We start from the raw sequence: 18149 nt of genomic DNA, 5'->3' as shown, positions 1-18149 counted from the left end.
TATATATTAATCACGAGGCGCATACACAAGTTATATTTCAATTTGTGTTAAGGTCCCATAAAAGTGAGACATTGTTATGTCTTTTTTTTAAAGCATGCAGCTTCTAGGGTGAAAGTAAAGGAACATAGAGAAAAACACACAGCCCATATTCAGACTCTTTTAAACGAGTCGTTAGGATTTCCGTATGGTTGTAATGTAACAACTAAACAATTTAATATCCAAAATATAACAATACATAGATGGTAGAAAGTTAAGGAAACAATACATGTAACATGGGACGAGAATAATCTGCATTTTGATCAGCCTGCTACTTCAATTCGTATTATATTGTTGTATTTATGATTATATATCTCTATATTATTATTAGTATTAGTATTAGTAGTAGTAGTATTAGTATTATTATTACTATTACTATCAGTATTAGTGTTGTTATTACAAAATCTCTCCCAACATAGAGAGTTAGGAAATTACGAGAAGACCATGAACGCATCTGGAGAAGCTGGGACGATGTCCGGAAAGCGATATTACACATCCGGAAGAGAAGTGCCATTACTGGTCACACTTTGTGGATATACGTGTAGCGATGGATCCGCAGCCTCCACAGAAGCCATGGGAAAGGCTTATTCCAGGGGCAATGAGTGCGCCTATTAATTACAGGTATACGAACTATAATAGCCTCGTCAGCCAGCTCGGTATCGTGAGACCGGTTTGTGTGAACCTAACCTAGCTAGCTAGCTGTTGTTGCTACGTTAGCTAGCTTACGCCGAGGTGGTCGCACACGCGATGTGAAACCGACCGAACAAGTCGGGCTGTATGACCGACGACAGCCATTTAAACAACGCAGCGTCTCCACTACTAGCTGACCGTCTAACGTTAACTAGCTCGGTCCAACGAGGCCCTGCCATGTGCCTTCTTCTGAGGCACGGAACAGGCTCAGGTTACTACATGTAGCATCACGTCACGATCACGTAAACGTCCCACGAAACAATAACTTAAACCTTTGCATTTGTTTTGAATGGTCCCTCACTACATCCAGTCGTCTTCTGCTCGCCGTCTTTGTCATTGTTTAAGGTAGTTCAAGCACATGTAGTCATTAACCTAGCTCATGCCGTCTGTGTTTTTGGATCAGCTTCAGGTCCTTGGCACCTTTCCCATGCTCGTCTTTATACATAAAACACATTAAAACTAGAACGGGCACTCGGTAGAGCGCATACCTTCGCCGCAGCCACTTCTCTGGTACCTTTTCATGACTTTGACCCGATCGATCCCAAAATCTAATCAAATGGTCCCCGGATAATAACCAATCATCCCACCAAATTTCATGCGATTCGGTTTAATACTTTTTGAGTTATGCGAATAACACGCATACAAATATATAAATAAATACACAGCGATCAAAACGTAACCGTCCGCATTCTCACAATGCGAAGGTAACTCAAATGCAGATGTCTTGATCTCCGTGTCTTGTCTTGACCTTTACCACCAAACAGATCTGCAAACTTCGGACCAGCTGCAGGCCCCTCCCACTCTGCAGGCCCTCCTGTCCTGACCCGGATGGTGCCCCAGGTGCCCCCTCGTCCCGTCCAACAGGCGTACCGGCCGTCTTACAGCTCATTCACCCCCTCCTACAGCCAATACGGGAGCTCCATGTATGGGGGCTACAGCCCCTACGGCGCTGGCGGAGGCTACGGCGGAGGCTATGGCGGAGGCTACGGCCACGGCCTCGGAGGGTACAGCCGCCTCTCCCAAACGGAAGACGTTGCCCCCAGCCGCTTCGTGCAGCAGGCGGAGGAGAGCAGTCGCGGAGCCTTCCAGTCCATCGAGAGCATCGTCCAGGCCTTTGCCTCAGTCAGCATGATGCTGGATGCCACCTTCTCAGCGGTGTACAACAGTTTCCGCGCTGTGCTGGACGTGGCCAACCATCTAACGCGGCTGCGCTCACACCTCACCAGGGTTTTGTCGGCATTTGCTCTGGTACGCACCTTGCGCTACTTCTACCGGAGGTTACAGAGGCTGCTGGGGCGAAGGTCGGACACCGAGGTCGACGAATTGTGGTCCGATTGTGGTGCCAATGATGCCCTGGCGACGAGCGTGTCCGGCAGGGATGGGACAGGGATTGAGGGTCGGCCCGTGAAGTCCTGGCCGATCTTTCTGTTTTTTGCCGTAGTCTTGGGGGGACCCTACCTGATCTGGAAACTGCTGAGCTCAGGTCCTGGCTCAGAAGAAAAGGGTGAGACTAACGTTCAAAATGTTGCACTTGCAGATGAGATGGTGCACTTCCACATTGTTGTACACATAACTTTATAAGTTCAGGAGCCATCCCCCTTTTCCCCTGGGGCTCTCTGCACTTTAGATCAGCAGCTTTCACTTTGTGCCATCCAGTCCCAAGCTGTTGCTGAAAATCCCAATTATTACTGGCAGGGGCTGAATTTATCTCGCTTCAGTAAATGTTCATGTTTTAATGTTATTTACCCGGAATTCACACATTAGTTACTACCAAGGTGCAAACTCCTCTTCCTTGGGTTCTGAAAAAAGGGAACAAAAACAAGCAAACTACTAGAAATGGTAAATCAGCAACAATGATTTGAATATCAATGATTGAAAGCAGCAAGCAGCTGCAATCCACTGCTCTAAATAGTATCTGTAAGACTTAACTGACCTCTTTGAAGCTCACTACTATTACTCTTATTCTAACAAGTGGTGATGCCTTTTGTGTTTCTTTATGCAGCCACTAACTGGGCCAACGGGGAGGACGACCACGTGGTGGCCCGAGCCGAGTATGACTTTTTAGCTGCGTCCGAGGGGGAGATCTCTGTGCGGGCCGGAGACATGCTCAACCTCGCCCCCAAAGGTGAGGGCTCTTTGAGCGACTGCTGGTTTAACACTCCGGGGTGCACTGGAACGTTATGGTCGATGTTGCCGTGTTCAGTAGCAAAACTGAATTTTAATGTCATGAATTTGCTTGATTTAGTTTCTCACCGGGTTCTTTTTTCTTCTGAGTTGAAGTATTATTTCAAGATGTATATCAATGTTCCAACACTTAAATTGCATTCATCCAGTCATGGAGGTTATTATCCATATCAGGAAGATGTGGGGGCTCCAGGTTTTGTTTTCCTGTCCATGTGCATGAGACGATAGTCAAAAAGCATGTAAACGTTTGTCTTTTAAGGAAAAAACTATTTGTCAAGAATGGAAAGCATGCTGTGGGGAAAAAAATAACTTGGATATCTTGATGAGCTCAGATTGTGACCTTTTGATTCTCCCCCCGTGTGCAGAGCACCAGCCCAAGGTGCGCGGCTGGCTGCTGGCCAGCGTGGGCGGCCAGGCTGTGGGACTCGTCCCTGCCAACTACGTCAAGGTCCTGGGCAAGAGGAGGGGCCTCAAGCACGCGGAGATAGAGAGGCTCGCTGAGGTGCAGCAAGGGAACACTGCAGCACACCCACAGTCCAACCCCGCCCCAGGCTTCACCACCCCGGGCCTCGGTCCAGCCTCCGCCCTGGTCTCCACGGAGGTCCTGCTGGAGGCGGCGTACAGAGAAACGCCAGCCCCCTTCAGTCCGGGAACACCCGGCTCCAGCGTGCTCCCCAGCACGGTGCTGAACATCCCAGAGAAGACTGACCTGTGATGTTTGTGCGTGCCTTTCTCTGTATGCAAGTAATGTGCGTGTTTACAACATTGGTTTGACTACGTCTGTATTTGTTTGCAGCGTTTATCTCTGAAGATTTACTCTATTAGCTGACTGGAGATTCAGGTAAACACTGTAGACCTCCATTGAGAATTTCTCAAAGTAGTTCCATGGCTGCTTATTTAAATCATCGAACACCACCTGGACTTTGTGATAAGATTAAAGGTCAAAAGGGGTTTTCATACAGTTTTCCTGTTTAGAACAAATGTGTCTCAAATTGGGAGGTTATCCTTCCATTTCTTGTACAAGAAAGAAAGTTTAGTGTGTTCTCTAAATACGATACTCTGCCGTTCTTAACATCATGTCTGATTTAAGATGTAATATCTTAATATTGTTCAATAACAATAATTAGCTTAATGTTGAAGTTGAGATGCACTGCTACATTATCTGTATACTGACAGTTTCATGTTCTTTTGCCCCACTTGGTCCCCTGCATTATCTTCTTTGTGTGGCAAATGGGATTGGATTCTTAATTGCTCACTTTGCACATGTTCAGATGTTTGTTAGTCACAGATTGTAATTTTGTAAATATTTAATATAATTATTTTGAAAATAAATATTTTAAAAATCAGGTTTTTGAGACTTTTTTGTTCACTTTTGTGTTTCACTTTATCCAGAGAAAAGTTTAAACAGGTTAAATTAGCAAAAGTGTCACATTTGACATAACATTTTAAAGTTAAGATCCACCCTTGAGAACAAAACAGGTTATTTTCTTTAGTTGTATGTGTTATGGTATTGATACAATATTTAGTATTCAAACATTAGTTGTCATATACAGGACTGTCTCAGAAAATTAGAATATTGTGATGAAGTTCTTTATTTTCTGTAATGCAATTCAAAAAACAAAAATGTCATGCATTCTGGATTCATTACAAATCAACTGAAATATTGCAAGCCTTTTATTCTTTTAATATTGCTGATTATGGCTTACAGCTTAAGAAAACTCAAATATCCTATCTCTAAATATTAGAATATCATGAAAAAGTATACTAGTAGGGTATTAAACAAATCACTTGAATTGTCTAATTAACACGAAACACCTGCAAGGGTTTCCTGAGCCTTGACACTCAGCTGTTATAAATCTTTTTTTTTACTTGGTCTGAGGAAATATTAAAATTTTATGAGATAGGATTTTAGAGTTTTCTTAAGCTGTAAGCCATAATCAGCAATATTAAAAGAATAAAAGGCTTGCAATATTTCAGTTGATTTGTAATGAATCCAGAATGCATGACATTTTCGTTTTTTGAATTGCATTACAGAAAATAAAGAACTTTATCACAATATTCTAATTTTCTGAGACAGTCCTGTATATATGGGGAATAACCAGCGCAGAGGCTGTTTTTACGGCCGCTGTCTCTAAGCGACAGGACGCCTAACCTGCTGCAGTGCGACAACAGGGACGATTCCGCAGATACCGACGGAACTAAGCAAATAGCGTTTATTTCTCTATATTAGTTGAGAACTTGACAGCTTAGTTTACTTTCAACGGACAGCCTGTCGTTAAAATGTACCCGTGCTACCTGGAATACACATTTACTAACGACTGTGATAAGTAGCCACTTAACGTTACTTTGCTACCTCATTTGCTAGCTAACCTAGCAGTAGCTGATTAAAGCTAGTGCTGCCTTCATGGACTATTCCAAAAAACTGTAATTATGAATGTAGCTGTGCTAATGGGTGAATATTTGACCTTGGATATAATAACGCTACTTTGACTCAAGCTTCATAACTTCATGGTCCACTTTTTTTCCGAAACTACCTTTTAGAATTGGACGTTACTTACTTCGAAGACTTGGCAAGACTTTCCCACAAAACCTGAGCCGAATTGTTTCTGGAGGTGTGTATTTTACAATTTTTTTGGATGAAAAAACAGCAGCACCCATCAACAACTGACTGCATCGCGAGGGCAATTGTGGTCTTATTGGTTGTGACGCGTAGTTTGGATTTAAGAGTTTACGAGGAATACATGAAGGCACCACATCCTGTCCCTCAAAATTAGCTGGCTAGCATTAGCTGCAGTTGCCGGTCGGAGTCAACCCGCAGCATCAGCACCACCCGTACACCGTGACATAAACGGGCACCAGCTTAGTTTAATGTACGAGACGACGGGGAAGAACATCTCCAACACCAGATAAGTATGTCAACGACAGCTTATCCTTCTTGCTGTTTGAATAAACCTGCGTGTAGAAAAGCTGCAGATTTAATTTGACCATGAACGCATCTGATGTTGACGCAGCAGCAGGAGGAGGACAGAGGGGCCTGCGCTGGCGTCACTATTAAGTTTCTCCATTGTATAACTTGCCATGGATTCATATCGTATCAACCAATTTATGTAAAATGCGTAGATACTCGACCTTTGGCTGCTGCTTAAAATTAAATCAGAGTAAAGCTCTGCAGAGCTTATACAAAAATAAAATCACATTAATTTAAATATCTTACAACGCATTGCACAGTCACCAGTCACAAAAAGGGTTAATGTTAATGTAGAAATATGGCTGACCCTCAAATAAGTGGCTAAACTGAGAGTGATGATTATTATCTATGGCTTTATTCTTAGTTGTGACACCACGAAAAGCGTTAATCAGTATTGATACCTCACATATGATAATATAATACTCCCTCTTTCACCCTCATTCATGATTTTGATTAGGACTGCCACTGGCTATTATTTGTTATTGTTAATGTAGTATCTCATTGCTCGGGCAATACAATGGTAATACAAATAAAAAATATATACCCCTTAATATGTCATAAAACAATGTAAATGAGACTTGTTTAAACAGTTGGCAATTCATTTTTTTGTTCATCAACCAGCAATAAAATAGCTCTGATCTGGATATAACGACCAGGCAGATTCATTCCTGACTTACTGCTTTTGGTTTCCCGTTTCTCTGCCTCTCTGTAGAAAATGAGCCACTTCTGCTCGGACAACAACAACTTTCCCAATGACAATAACGTCCTTGTACTGGACATGGTGCTTGGCTCTCTGTGGGGTGTGCCCCAGCCCATAAACTGGGACAACATAGCCAAGCTAGTTCCCGGATTCACTCCCAAGGAGGTAACTGGAGCGCTGGGTAACTATGAGTGCTTCCATCCTGCCATCCATCTGCCCCTCCGTCTGTCCAACGATCCCATCCATCAATCATTCCAGTGGTTTAGAGACATGAGGCCTGGGTTTTTGATGAGAAATAATACTGTGGCACTGATATGATTTCACAGTGTGCCCGTCGATTTGAGAAGCTGAAGAGCGCCGTGGGTTTTCCTCATGTGGACAACCAATGTAACGCCGTGACAGAAGAGACCACCTTGCCTACGGACGGCCTGGCCGCGCTGCTGGACACTGGGGAGGTGGTGGAGACAGGAGGCAGCCATAGCAGCAGTCAGGTTACAGGTCAGATAACATTCTTCCATCATACTTTGGCCGATACGATTGTGTAACAGGTATGTTATTGCATAGGTGTATTAAAAAGGGCTTACATTTAACTGAACTGTTCTAAGTGTGTCATCTCATCTCTCTTTTTGGTGTTTCAGCTTTTTCCTCTCACATGAAACATTTAAGTTCTATCTTTTCTAAAATGCAGTTAGTTTTAATTTCAACGGTAAAGTTAATTGAACATTTTGACTTTACGAGATAAAACAGTTCAGGCACAGCTAACTTTGTCAAGAGAAATGTTCTCATAACAGTAGAAGACACAGACTACTTTATTCAGAGTATATTTACATTTAAAAAAATTATGCTTGCATCAGCGGGCTCCAAATCGGCGCCCACAGGAAGGGTTGGTGCTGTGGAGAAGAAAGAGAGAAGAGTTTCAGCAGCAGACGAGGATGACAAACCTCAGAAGCTTCGAGAGTGAGTATTGAGAGCTCACCCTCAGTCTTTACGAAGACGTCTGTGAACCCACGTTAACAAAAAATGCTCTATCGTTAAAGGTCCAATATATGGGATTCAGAGCATTAATATAGCAGCAGACAACTATTAATTATGTTCAGATATACTGGAGTATGAAGTCGCTCCTGTGTGTTGTTATTAGAGCTTCTCCTTGCTTAATTACATAATGTTATGTAATGTCAGTGCATGTGAGCGTGCCCCACCAGGCGGTGGGGAATTATTCAATGCAGACATTGAGCTCTTGCTGTTGAATAAGGAGGAGGGGAAAATGTTATAGTTCTAAAAAAAATAGGTAATTAAAAAAAAGTGCTTGATTTGACTCCCTCGTCAATTTTGACATTGACAAGCGGTGCTAATCTGTGCTGTGGCGTAGAAAAGTTTAGCATATTGGAACTTTTATGGGCGTTGTTTGCACTGTTAGAATTGTTTGCACTGTTAGCATTTATAGCGTCATTTGCACTGTTCATGTGGAGAGCCTTTGGAAAGCAATATAAAGGTTCCCACTCTTGTACATAGCACCTTTAAATGATACTCCGCCTTGTGTATAAAAAGTGTATTCAGTATGACTCATGCCCTGGAAAAAGTTTAAAGTTGTGTGTTGTTGTGTTGTCTACCAGTTTAGGTATATCTCTTTAAATGGTGGATTTTGACTTTCTCCTCACAGTCCCAACATGGTCATCCATGTGTGCGACGAGACTAAGAACCTGAAGCAGGACTTCACTTGTCCCAGACATCTCCTGGTCAAAGAGATGCGTTACTTTGCAGAGTACTTGTCTGTGGACCTCCAGAGGTGGGAGGAGGTGGACATCTCCGTCCACTGTGACGTGCAGATCTTTGACTGGCTCATGAACTACGTCAGGAGGAACTCCGCAGGGGAGGGGAACAAAGACAAACCCCGCCTCGGTAAATGCCCGGACAAACTGTAAAACAACAGCAAATATCACATTCTTACACACGGGAGCGCCGACCTGTTTGTTTAAACCCTCAGACGGCGTTCGACCTACTGGTCACTAAACGTGGTGTGTGTTCGGTGGGCCACCGGCTGTGTGTTCTGTGTCGTGTGTCTGTTGTGGGGTTTCGCTTGGTCGGTCACGTGGTGTTTGTCGGTTACAGAGCCCAGCAATGTGATCTCAATCCTCATCTCCTCCGAGTTCTTGAAGATGGATACGTTAGTAAGTGTTGTGACGCTGGGTGTGGTGACATACTTCGGGCCTTTTGCCTTTCATATAAAAAATTAATCTGTAACGTATTCCCAAGAATATTCACCAGCAGCTTGCAAATGTCTTCATGTTTTTACAACTGATAATTGTTTATGTATCCCAGTCCAGGAAAAACCAGAGGCCCCATACATAGAGCTTTGTTAAGTTGATGTTGCATGGATGTTAAGAGTGTAGACGCTCATCATAAAGAGTCACTTGGACCACTCCTCTGTAAGGAGAGCTAACGTCACAGTAGCATTTCCACAGTGGTGTTTCAGGAGCATTTTTGTAGGATCATTACAAATTCAGTTTACTGTTGCCGTGAACGGTCTCATAAGAGCGGTTTGTGTTTGTGCACGTTCAGGTGGAGGAGTGCATCCAGTACTGCCACAAACACATGAGCGCCATCGTGGCCACACCCTGCAACATGAACTGCATCAACAGCAACTTGGCAACGCGCATTGCTGAGCTCTTTAGCCACAACGAGGCCGACGACATCAGGGACAAAAAAGACAAGTTCAAGAGGTAATGTTGAGTTTTTCGTTTTTACTGTGGGTCAGAAATCTACTTTCCTCTTTATCATAGAAACAACTCAAACTCATAACAACTATTATGTTTAATCTTTATTTAGATAAATTAATCGAGAGTGTGTCCCCATTCTGTCACCACAATAGTTGAAATGCTCAGAAACTCAGAAACTTTCCCTTTGCGTTCTGCCATTTTCTTACGAGTGCCCGGTACTAGGGTGTAGGTATATAGTATAGGTGCATGTGCAACTCTCAATAGAGATGAGAAGGAAGCCCGGTGGCTTCTTAGCTACATCCATCTCTGGAAAAAAAAAAAAAAGGACAGTTCACCCCAAAATCTAACACATATAATTTTCTTCCAACATGTATTGCTATCTAGCAATGTAGATGGTTTGGATGTGAGTTGCAGAGTTTAAAAAGCTCAGACTGGAAATCATGACCGATCTGGAACTATGATTGAAAGAAAATAGTTCCTTCATGAAACTGTTAACGACAAGGTCTGTGGATCATCTTGGGTCACCGAGTCATGAGTTCTGGAAATCTACTGCATTGGAGAGAAGAAGGCAGACATCTCAACGGGCGATATCGGCCAAACTACACAACTCCCACCAAAACAATCGAGATCGATACAAAAAAACACGACAGGAAACTATATTGATTTCCGGGCAATCCTTTTGTTTACCATTTGCCCGATCGGCCAATGAGTTGCTAGATCTACTTTTGACCTGTTGGAATTTTAATAATAATCGATGCCTCCTAGATGAATGTGATGTGAGGAGGGAAGTCAATTACAATCGATCATCCTCACACATTCAGTCACTGGGTTCATTTTCATGAAAGACACTTGCTATTTTTGACAACATAAAATCGTTTCCTTTCCCAAAGCAAATTGTTTCAGAAGAAAATTGAGCGTCTCTTCGATCCCGACTACCAGGGCAGAGATTCACCGGGAAACGCCTCGACCCTCTACAGGTGAGCGGCGGCAGCAGCGTTAATAACTAGCGATTTGTTCATTATTCTCCCATTGGTGTCGGCCTCACCATTCGTGTGTTTGATCCCAGGTGTGGTCTGTGCCTCAAGCTGCTGACCAAAGACACGGAGAGGAAGATCTCTTGCGTTCCAGGGAAAATCAACATCGATGCTCGTGGAGAGATCGTGTATTCGCACACTAAGTATACCAGCAGTGTCCTATGCTTGGACGAGATGCATGTGCTCATAGTTCCTGTGTTTGTTCAGCTGGCAGCAATAATTTGTGGACAATGTGTGTGTGTGTGTGTGTGTGTGTGTGTGTGCACGTTTGCAGACAGAAGAGCTGGGATGTTCACGAATACATCCCCGGCCTGTATGAGGAGCTCAAGTCCTGGGTCCTGGTCTACTGGAGAATCTGGGGTACCATCAACTACCTGACCTGCTCCCGATGCCAGCAGGTTTGTGTTTGTCTACGCCACGGCAGAAAAGGTTATGTGCAGAGTTAACATTAAACACTTATTGACTGTGTGTGTGTGTGTGTGTGTGTGTGTGTAGCTGTTTGTGTGTGCAGAGCTGACCCATTGCAAGTACCACCCAGACAGTGTGCTGTACTCTGGCATGGGTACTGAGAAAGGCTGGCATGGTGCAGGAATTCACCCTTGCTGCAACCAGAGGGTTCTCCGATTTGACCCGTCCGGTATGCCCAAGGTATGGACTCTAACAGATGAACACACGCTATGTCTGTACTGATATTACATAAAACATTTTTTTTTAATGGAATCCAGTTGATTCAACGTTAACTTAATATTTATTTAATATTTAGCTCTTGCATAAATGTGTTTTCGTCATCTTGAGTTTGGTTAGTACAGCAGCTGGATGAAGGGCATGCTGCCCGTATCAATGCATAATGGAACATTGTGTTTCTAAATGCTCTACTTGGCTTGTCAAGTAAACAAGCACTGCATGCTGGGACGGCCCCTGTTGTGAATCAATGCAGCTCCCAGATGATGCCGAGGTCAGCGGGAGAGAAACGTCTGCACAAACAGGTGGACTTGTGGAACCGCTTTTAAAATAGGGCATCATGGGATCACATGCTCTTTCATAGCGATTTGACATTTTTGTGTTTATTACAGAATACAGCTTTTTTTTTTGACTACAGTTTCCCCCAGACAGGAGTACAAATAAAGACAGCACAACAGAAAAGGGGAAAGGCTATTCTAACCCTTTATTTCAGATTCAACTTTATTGCCATTGCACAGAGTACAAGTACTAGAACAACGGAATGTAGTAACCTGTCAATCACAAGGTAGACGCGCCCTAACGCCTACCCTGCTTTATGGTCCGTTTCACTCTAAATGGCCATCATTTACGAAATGAACGTCATCCTGTAGTGAAGAAGACTTGAAACTACAGATTGAGACCATAAACTCAAGTCCGCTGCTGCCCGTCCACAGCATAATGTCATCTTTCCCCAAACTGGAGGCGTGCCAACCGCCATCTACCGTCGGTCATGCACTTAAATCAGATGATTAAAGTGACTAACTGCTTTCCTGAGAAAACCGCAGATTGTGTGAGGCGCTCACACAATAAGCGCCTCACTTTAAAAAGTGTATACATTGTGTTTGCGTGTTCAGGGCTGTAAGATGCGCGACCACATCGTGAACGTCTCCGATGATGAGACCTGCGACGAGGCGACCTCAGTCCAGACCGGAGTCCTCAATGACCTGCTGCTGCACAGAGACGCAGTGTGTTTGTCACACACGCCGCCGGCAGAGGGGTTAGCGTCATCATCAGTGTGTGCTTGTGTGTGTGTGTTTATAGTGCTACTCATTATGATAGATTCTGATGAAAAAATATTTTGTTTTATGTGTGTTAGTTCTGACGACAGTCCATCCAGTGCAGAAAAGGTTCAGGACTGCGAGGTCCTCTTGGAGCCAACACTGGTGGGACCCCCGAGAGGAGACGGCAGCACCGTGAGTCCTCTCTCTCTCTCTCACTGATTCTCAGCTTTTCTCTCCGTTTCGTACTTATCTTCCACCAGCGTGTACATTTTTCTGGTTCTGACTTCTTTCTTTTTCTTTTCAACCAGTTTTCCCTCCTCAAAAACTGGAGTCTGCAACTGGTAGGAACTTTACCCTCATTCCCTTCATCACATTTCGTTCAGCCAGCCGTCTTCACGATCACAAACGCACCCAGATCCGAGATCTTCCGTTGAGAAAAGTCAGGTGAAGGAGACTATAAAGTCGGCATCACTCCCTCCAGGAAATACACAACACCATAGTTGTTCTGATGGGTTTGTTTGTCTTACCTCATTGATCCAACATCCAACTATTCAAATACATTTCAACATTCACAAAATAAGCTTACACAAAAACTGTATGCACGCAAATATGCGCGACGAAACATGAACATAAATAACATGCCTCGCTGGCTGCACACAGCCGAGAGGCAAATAATCCCACTTGGAAAATAATAATCTTCATAAACTAACACTTTGTCCGTTTAAACTTAAATCTTTGAGCAGAGTACAGAAACATCTACCACTACACGTCTTTTTTAGGGTGTAAATCCAAACAAAATCAATATTCATGAAACAAGTTGTGCAAATCATAATATGGAAACAAGCATATTAAGTAATGACATATACAGTAGGTACGGAAAGTATTCAGACCCCTTTAAATGTGTCTTTGTTTCATTGCAGCCATTTGCTAATATCAAAAAAGTTCATTTTATTTTTCATTAATGTAACTCAGCACGCAATCTTGACAGAAAGGGTCTGAATACTTCTGACCATGTGATATTTCAGTTTAAAAAAAAAAAAATTTGCAAAAATGTCTACGTTTCAGTTTTTTTCTGTCAAGATGGGTGTGTCGTCGAGCAGCTGAGAGGTAACATCTAGAATGTGTGACCTTTACCCTTCCAGAGGCAGCAGACTCTCCTGTCAGAGGATGAGGAGTACACCACGGGGTCAGAGGTCACTGAGGATGAGGTAGGGGACGAAGAGGAGCTGTCCAAGAAACAAGGTGGGGAAGCTTTGTAGCACTCTGTGTGTGTGAGTGTGAGTGTGTGATGCTTCAAATGATAAAAGTAAAATGAGGACACAATGAAACATTTCTCTGTATTTAGTGCCTCATTGCGCTCGTTTCCATCACATCTACCTTTATGACATCACTGTTGTTACTTTCAGCCCTTTATCACAAGGGTGGGAAATAAAACAGTTGCGTTCTTTGGCCAGCAGATGGCGTCGTGAGCACACAGTATTTTCATCATGTTTTCTTTTGGTGTGTTTCCAGCTGCTAAGAAGGCCAAGAAGGCCCACAGACCTCTGAGAAAACAAATGTCCACTCCAAACTTCCAGCGCAAAGACAAAGCAGAGAAAGTGAGTCAGTGACCTCGTTCCTTTCCTCAGTGGAGCACAATACTGCAGAATGCGTCTCAAACATTGAAAATACTTTGTTTCGGTCTTATGGTACACACACATTGGGAAGCTGCAGCATAATATACGTTGTATATGTATTATGTACAACATGTATGCAGGGGGTATTATTTAAAGCTGGAATAATCAAACGGATGTGGGAATAATGCTTTGAAAATATCTTGACTTTGATTTAATGTGGAACTCTATACACACTACAAGTTGTTATTAATTTGTTTCTGTGCATTTTTTATTTTTAACCATGCAAGTGCCTTGGGTACTTCTTTTTATTATAATTCAGCTTTGTGGAATTTGTACGTAGTTTACTCTAATCAATGTTTATCAATGCATAATTCAAACACCCTGCCTATTTATGTATTTCATATTTGTATTTATTATTATTAGTAATTTATGTTAATTCAACCAGAAGCACTCTACACTACGCTGTTTGTTGATCAACTCTGCATTTTACTTTTTGTTTTTAACCCTAATTATTTCATTAGATTTAATAAAATCGTGTTAGTAGTACATTTGCTCGTACATTTGCTGGTAACTGTAGACCCAAATAATACAGCACAGTACATATTTACACCCCAGTGGCCAACTAAAACCGTAAAACTGTTTTCTAAATCTGTTTCCCTTCCCTCAGACACTGTCCAGGGACAACACACCTTTCACGTGAGTCACACACGGCCATTTAGAATACCTCCATACTCCTGCTCACACACTTCTGCATCCACAGTATCAGATGAGGATGTTTATTCTTATATATACTTGATTTGACTTAAATGTTTTAAACCTAGCTGCCTCATAATGCTGGTCGGTGTGTTTTGCAGAGTGAGTGTCCAGAGAAATAAGTGGGACAGTTCTCGCTCCATGCGATACAACCAGGATGCTCAGAGGGAAGAAGGTAAAAATAATTATGACTAATACTTTTTGATTTCTTGACACATCAAGTATTCGCCACCTATTCAAATCGGGCCGAGTCTTTTGACAGCTTTTACTTCACTCATGTAATCTTACATCTTTATAAAAGCCAAGAGTGGACTTTAATTGAATGTTAACGTGAAATTGAAACCAACAATGCTACTTGTTATAAAACAGGATGCCGGTCGGTCGCCGACCAATGAAGACGACCCGACTTACAGATGGCATTTTCATTTTGACACAAAAAGTGTGGTGACATTTAAATGTAACTGCAATAGACTGTGGGCGGTGTTTAGCTTATTGCATTTAAATGGTGTAGTCTTTGAAAAATAAAATATCAAATGCCGTTTTCATTAGGAAATTGTTAGAAATTTGAATTGCGACTCCAAAAACGCTCGCAATAAAAGAAAACCTGTTTAAATATTTCAATTTTTTATTTACATTTGAATATTGTCCGATGTACAGAGGAGATATCAAAGTTGAATTTTAATATGATCATAAGAGTTAATTAATGAAAATGCAGATTGGATTTTTGCACTTCTTTTTTCACATTTACTGAAATAACTCAGGTGGCAAAAGATTACTCTATTGGGGAATTACATCATTATTTTAATAAAGCCTGCTCTGGGCTTCCATTCTTTCCCACTATGTTGACATCAAGTTGTGTCCCTCTGAACCAGACCAGCGTCGTATGGTGGAGATCATCGGCTACCTGACGAAGATGAGGTTTGGAGAGCAGGAGCAGAGCAAATCAAAGGACACTAAAGAGGCAAGCGTCCGTTCACGGACACGCACAATATCATTTGGAAAAAGTAGCTTTCACCGGGCTGTCTGACCTCCTTTCACATCATGTGGTCAGGATTTGGGTTCTGGCCGAGTTTATGCAGCTGCCTGATGTCGGATTTTGTGTGTTTTTGCTGCAGACGGGGGGTATCTACTCCAGACTGGAAGCGCAATTTAAGAGTAGCGCTCAAGCCAGACAGAGTTCAGAGAAGACACCCAGGTACACTACACTACACACACACACACACACCCAGGTACTCTTCTCACACACACACACACACACACACACACCCAGGTACTCTTCACACACACACACACACACACACCAGGTACTCTTCTCACACACACACACACACAGGTACTCTTCTCACACACACACACACACACACCCAGGTACTCTTCTCACACACACACACACCCAGGTACTCTTCTCACACACACACACACCCAGGTACTCTTCACACACACACACACCCAGGTACTCTTCACACACACACACACACACGTACTCTTCACACACACACACACACACACACACACACACACCCAGGTACTCTTCACACACACACACACCCAGGTACTCTTCACACACACACACACCCAGTTACTCTTCTCACACACACACACACCCAGGTACTCTTCACACACACACACACACCCAGGTACTCTTCTCACACACACACACCCAGGTACTCTTCACACACACACACACACACACCCAGGTACTCTTCTCACACACACACACACAGGTACTCTTCTCACACACACACCCAGGTACTCTTCTCACACACACACACACACCCAGGTACTCTTCACACACACACACACACCCAGGTACTCTTCACACACACACACACACCCAGGTACTCTTCACACACACACACACACACCCAGGTACTCTTCTCACACACACACACACACACACACACCCAGGTACTCTTCTCACACACACACACACCCAGGTACTCTTCACACACACACACACACACCCAGGTACTCTTCACACACACACACACCCAGGTACTCTTCTCACACACACACACACACACCCAGGTACTCTTCACACACACACACACACACACCCAGGTACTCTTCTCACACACACACACACACCCAGGTACTCTTCACACACACACACACACCCAGGTACTCTTCTCACACACACACACCCAGGTACTCTTCTCACTCACACACACACACCCAGGTACCCTTCACACACACACACACACCCAGGTACCCTTCTCACACACACACACACCCAGGTACTCTTCTCACACACACACACCCAGGTACCCTTCTCACACACACACACACACACCCAGGTACTCTTCACACACACACCCAGGTACCCTTCACACACACCCAGGTACTCTTCACACACACACACACACACACTCACTCTTCTTTCTTTGTAGATCTAAAATACGCTTCGCTCAGATCCGGACAACTTAAAGGACCCGATGGGGGAAAGGCTGCCGAGCTGTCTCAGAGACGGGCATGAAACGTGACAGAGCTCACGAAGACGAGGAAGAGGAAGAGGCGAGATCCTTTCGCCAGGGCTCAGTGCAACACAATAGCATCGATGGTCTTCTGTGGATGCTGCGGTTTTGGTTGGTTCTGGTAGATCTGTAGGTCCAGTTCCCCTCTGTATAGGCGCGTGACTGCACCGTCCATACACAGGGACCAATAAAGCTTCAGCGCTTACGCGTATGTTCCACTGGGTGGCAGTGTTTCACCTTGTGACTGCAAACTGTAAGCCGACCCCTTCTCCAACTTGGATGTCGAAGAATTCAACCAGGGTGGAATACAAAATAAAAAAAAGCTAATTATACTCCTTTCACTGTGTTGTTGTTGTTGTTTTGAACTTTAGCGGGCCTTATTACGACTTCCCTGAATGACTTGCGTACCGTTCGTTTGGTGGAAATAGTGTGAAAGTCCTGAGCAGAAGGGGCTGGTATGTACCTCTGTGTCGGAGGGTCAGCCGCTGACCAGTGGGTGTGTTCACTTGGCTCTTCCTGTCCGACTTACTCGCAGGTTTATTAATAACCCAGCCCGCCCACAGCGAAGCGGGCAGGAGGAGGTGGACAACATTATTGAGTGGTGGAGGGGGGGGGGGCTGCGCTACCCAGCTGTCCCCTGTTCTCCTCGATAGGATCTGGGTCAGGAAGTGTGTGTCCAGTTACAGCCGGACTGAGTTATGGTCCTCGGGGGTTGAGATATGGAAGCATCAATGCAAACTAGTGAGCGAGGAAAGACCAGCAGGAAGAGATGGTGACTATGAAACCATGCGGGAACAGTCGTGTCCCTCATGTGGGTGAAAGGCTTCCAAGACAAGAATCTGCTGCCATGACAACTGTTCAGGTTTTTGACCCTAAAAAAACACAAGAAGACCCCCACAGCAAACAAAACCAAGTTCTTGCATACATTCAATACCTCACGGGGGGAATGCAGCAGCTCCTCTGGTTGCATCCGACGGGCTCTTCGACATCTCGGTGACGGGCGTCATCACGACCTTTAACGTGACCCCGGCATGTGAACGGGGGATTGGTGGCGGGGTCGGTTCACGCAGCTCTCTGCCAAAGATGCTTTCCAAGCAGAAATGTTCCAGGAACAACTGCGCTGGATGACAGGTGACACATCCACCATCCAACCATCCATCCTCCTCTCCCTTTAGGACGTATTAGTTTGTGAGGAAGAGGATGAGGTCGGGATTAAGACGTGTCGACTCGGATCTTTACAGATTTCTGTCAGACGC

The 18149-nt window shown here is 43.9% G+C and overlaps 2 protein-coding genes across 5 annotated transcripts; both read left to right on the top strand.

The window, feature by feature from the left end:
• The first annotated feature begins 527 nt into the window (after positions 1 to 527).
• pex13 (peroxisomal biogenesis factor 13) lies at positions 528 to 4256 on the top strand. The gene is made up of 4 exons (XM_056436138.1): positions 528 to 657; positions 1491 to 2230; positions 2729 to 2851; positions 3276 to 4256. The coding sequence occupies exons 1-4, from the start codon at positions 584 to 586 to the stop codon at positions 3623 to 3625; spliced, it is 1287 nt and encodes a 428-aa protein (XP_056292113.1). The 5' UTR covers positions 528 to 583; the 3' UTR covers positions 3626 to 4256.
• Positions 4257 to 5085: 829 nt separating this feature from the next.
• On the top strand, positions 5086 to 17231 carry sanbr (SANT and BTB domain regulator of CSR). 4 transcript variants are annotated; one of them, XM_056436126.1, is made up of 21 exons: positions 5093 to 5820; positions 6591 to 6743; positions 6905 to 7076; positions 7457 to 7535; positions 8239 to 8477; positions 8688 to 8746; positions 9138 to 9298; positions 10186 to 10272; positions 10362 to 10472; positions 10604 to 10727; positions 10825 to 10977; positions 11904 to 12046; positions 12146 to 12242; positions 12359 to 12391; positions 13193 to 13292; positions 13563 to 13648; positions 14334 to 14362; positions 14521 to 14594; positions 15292 to 15380; positions 15535 to 15614; positions 16810 to 17231. In XM_056436126.1, the coding sequence occupies exons 2-21, from the start codon at positions 6594 to 6596 to the stop codon at positions 16844 to 16846; spliced, it is 2103 nt and encodes a 700-aa protein (XP_056292101.1). In that variant the 5' UTR covers positions 5093 to 5820; positions 6591 to 6593; the 3' UTR covers positions 16847 to 17231. The 4 variants fall into 4 exon arrangements, with proteins under 4 accessions (XP_056292103.1, XP_056292102.1, XP_056292101.1 ...); XM_056436125.1 differs by having other exon boundaries at positions 7433 to 7535; XM_056436127.1 differs by lacking the exons at positions 15535 to 15614; positions 16810 to 17231 and having other exon boundaries at positions 5089 to 5820; positions 7433 to 7535; positions 15273 to 15359.
• The last annotated feature ends 918 nt before the right edge of the window (positions 17232 to 18149 follow it).

Source organism: Pseudoliparis swirei, chromosome 17 (assembly GCF_029220125.1).
Source record: "Pseudoliparis swirei isolate HS2019 ecotype Mariana Trench chromosome 17, NWPU_hadal_v1, whole genome shotgun sequence".
NCBI lineage: Eukaryota > Metazoa > Chordata > Actinopteri > Perciformes > Liparidae > Pseudoliparis > Pseudoliparis swirei.
This window is presented reverse-complemented; position numbering and strand designations above follow the sequence as displayed.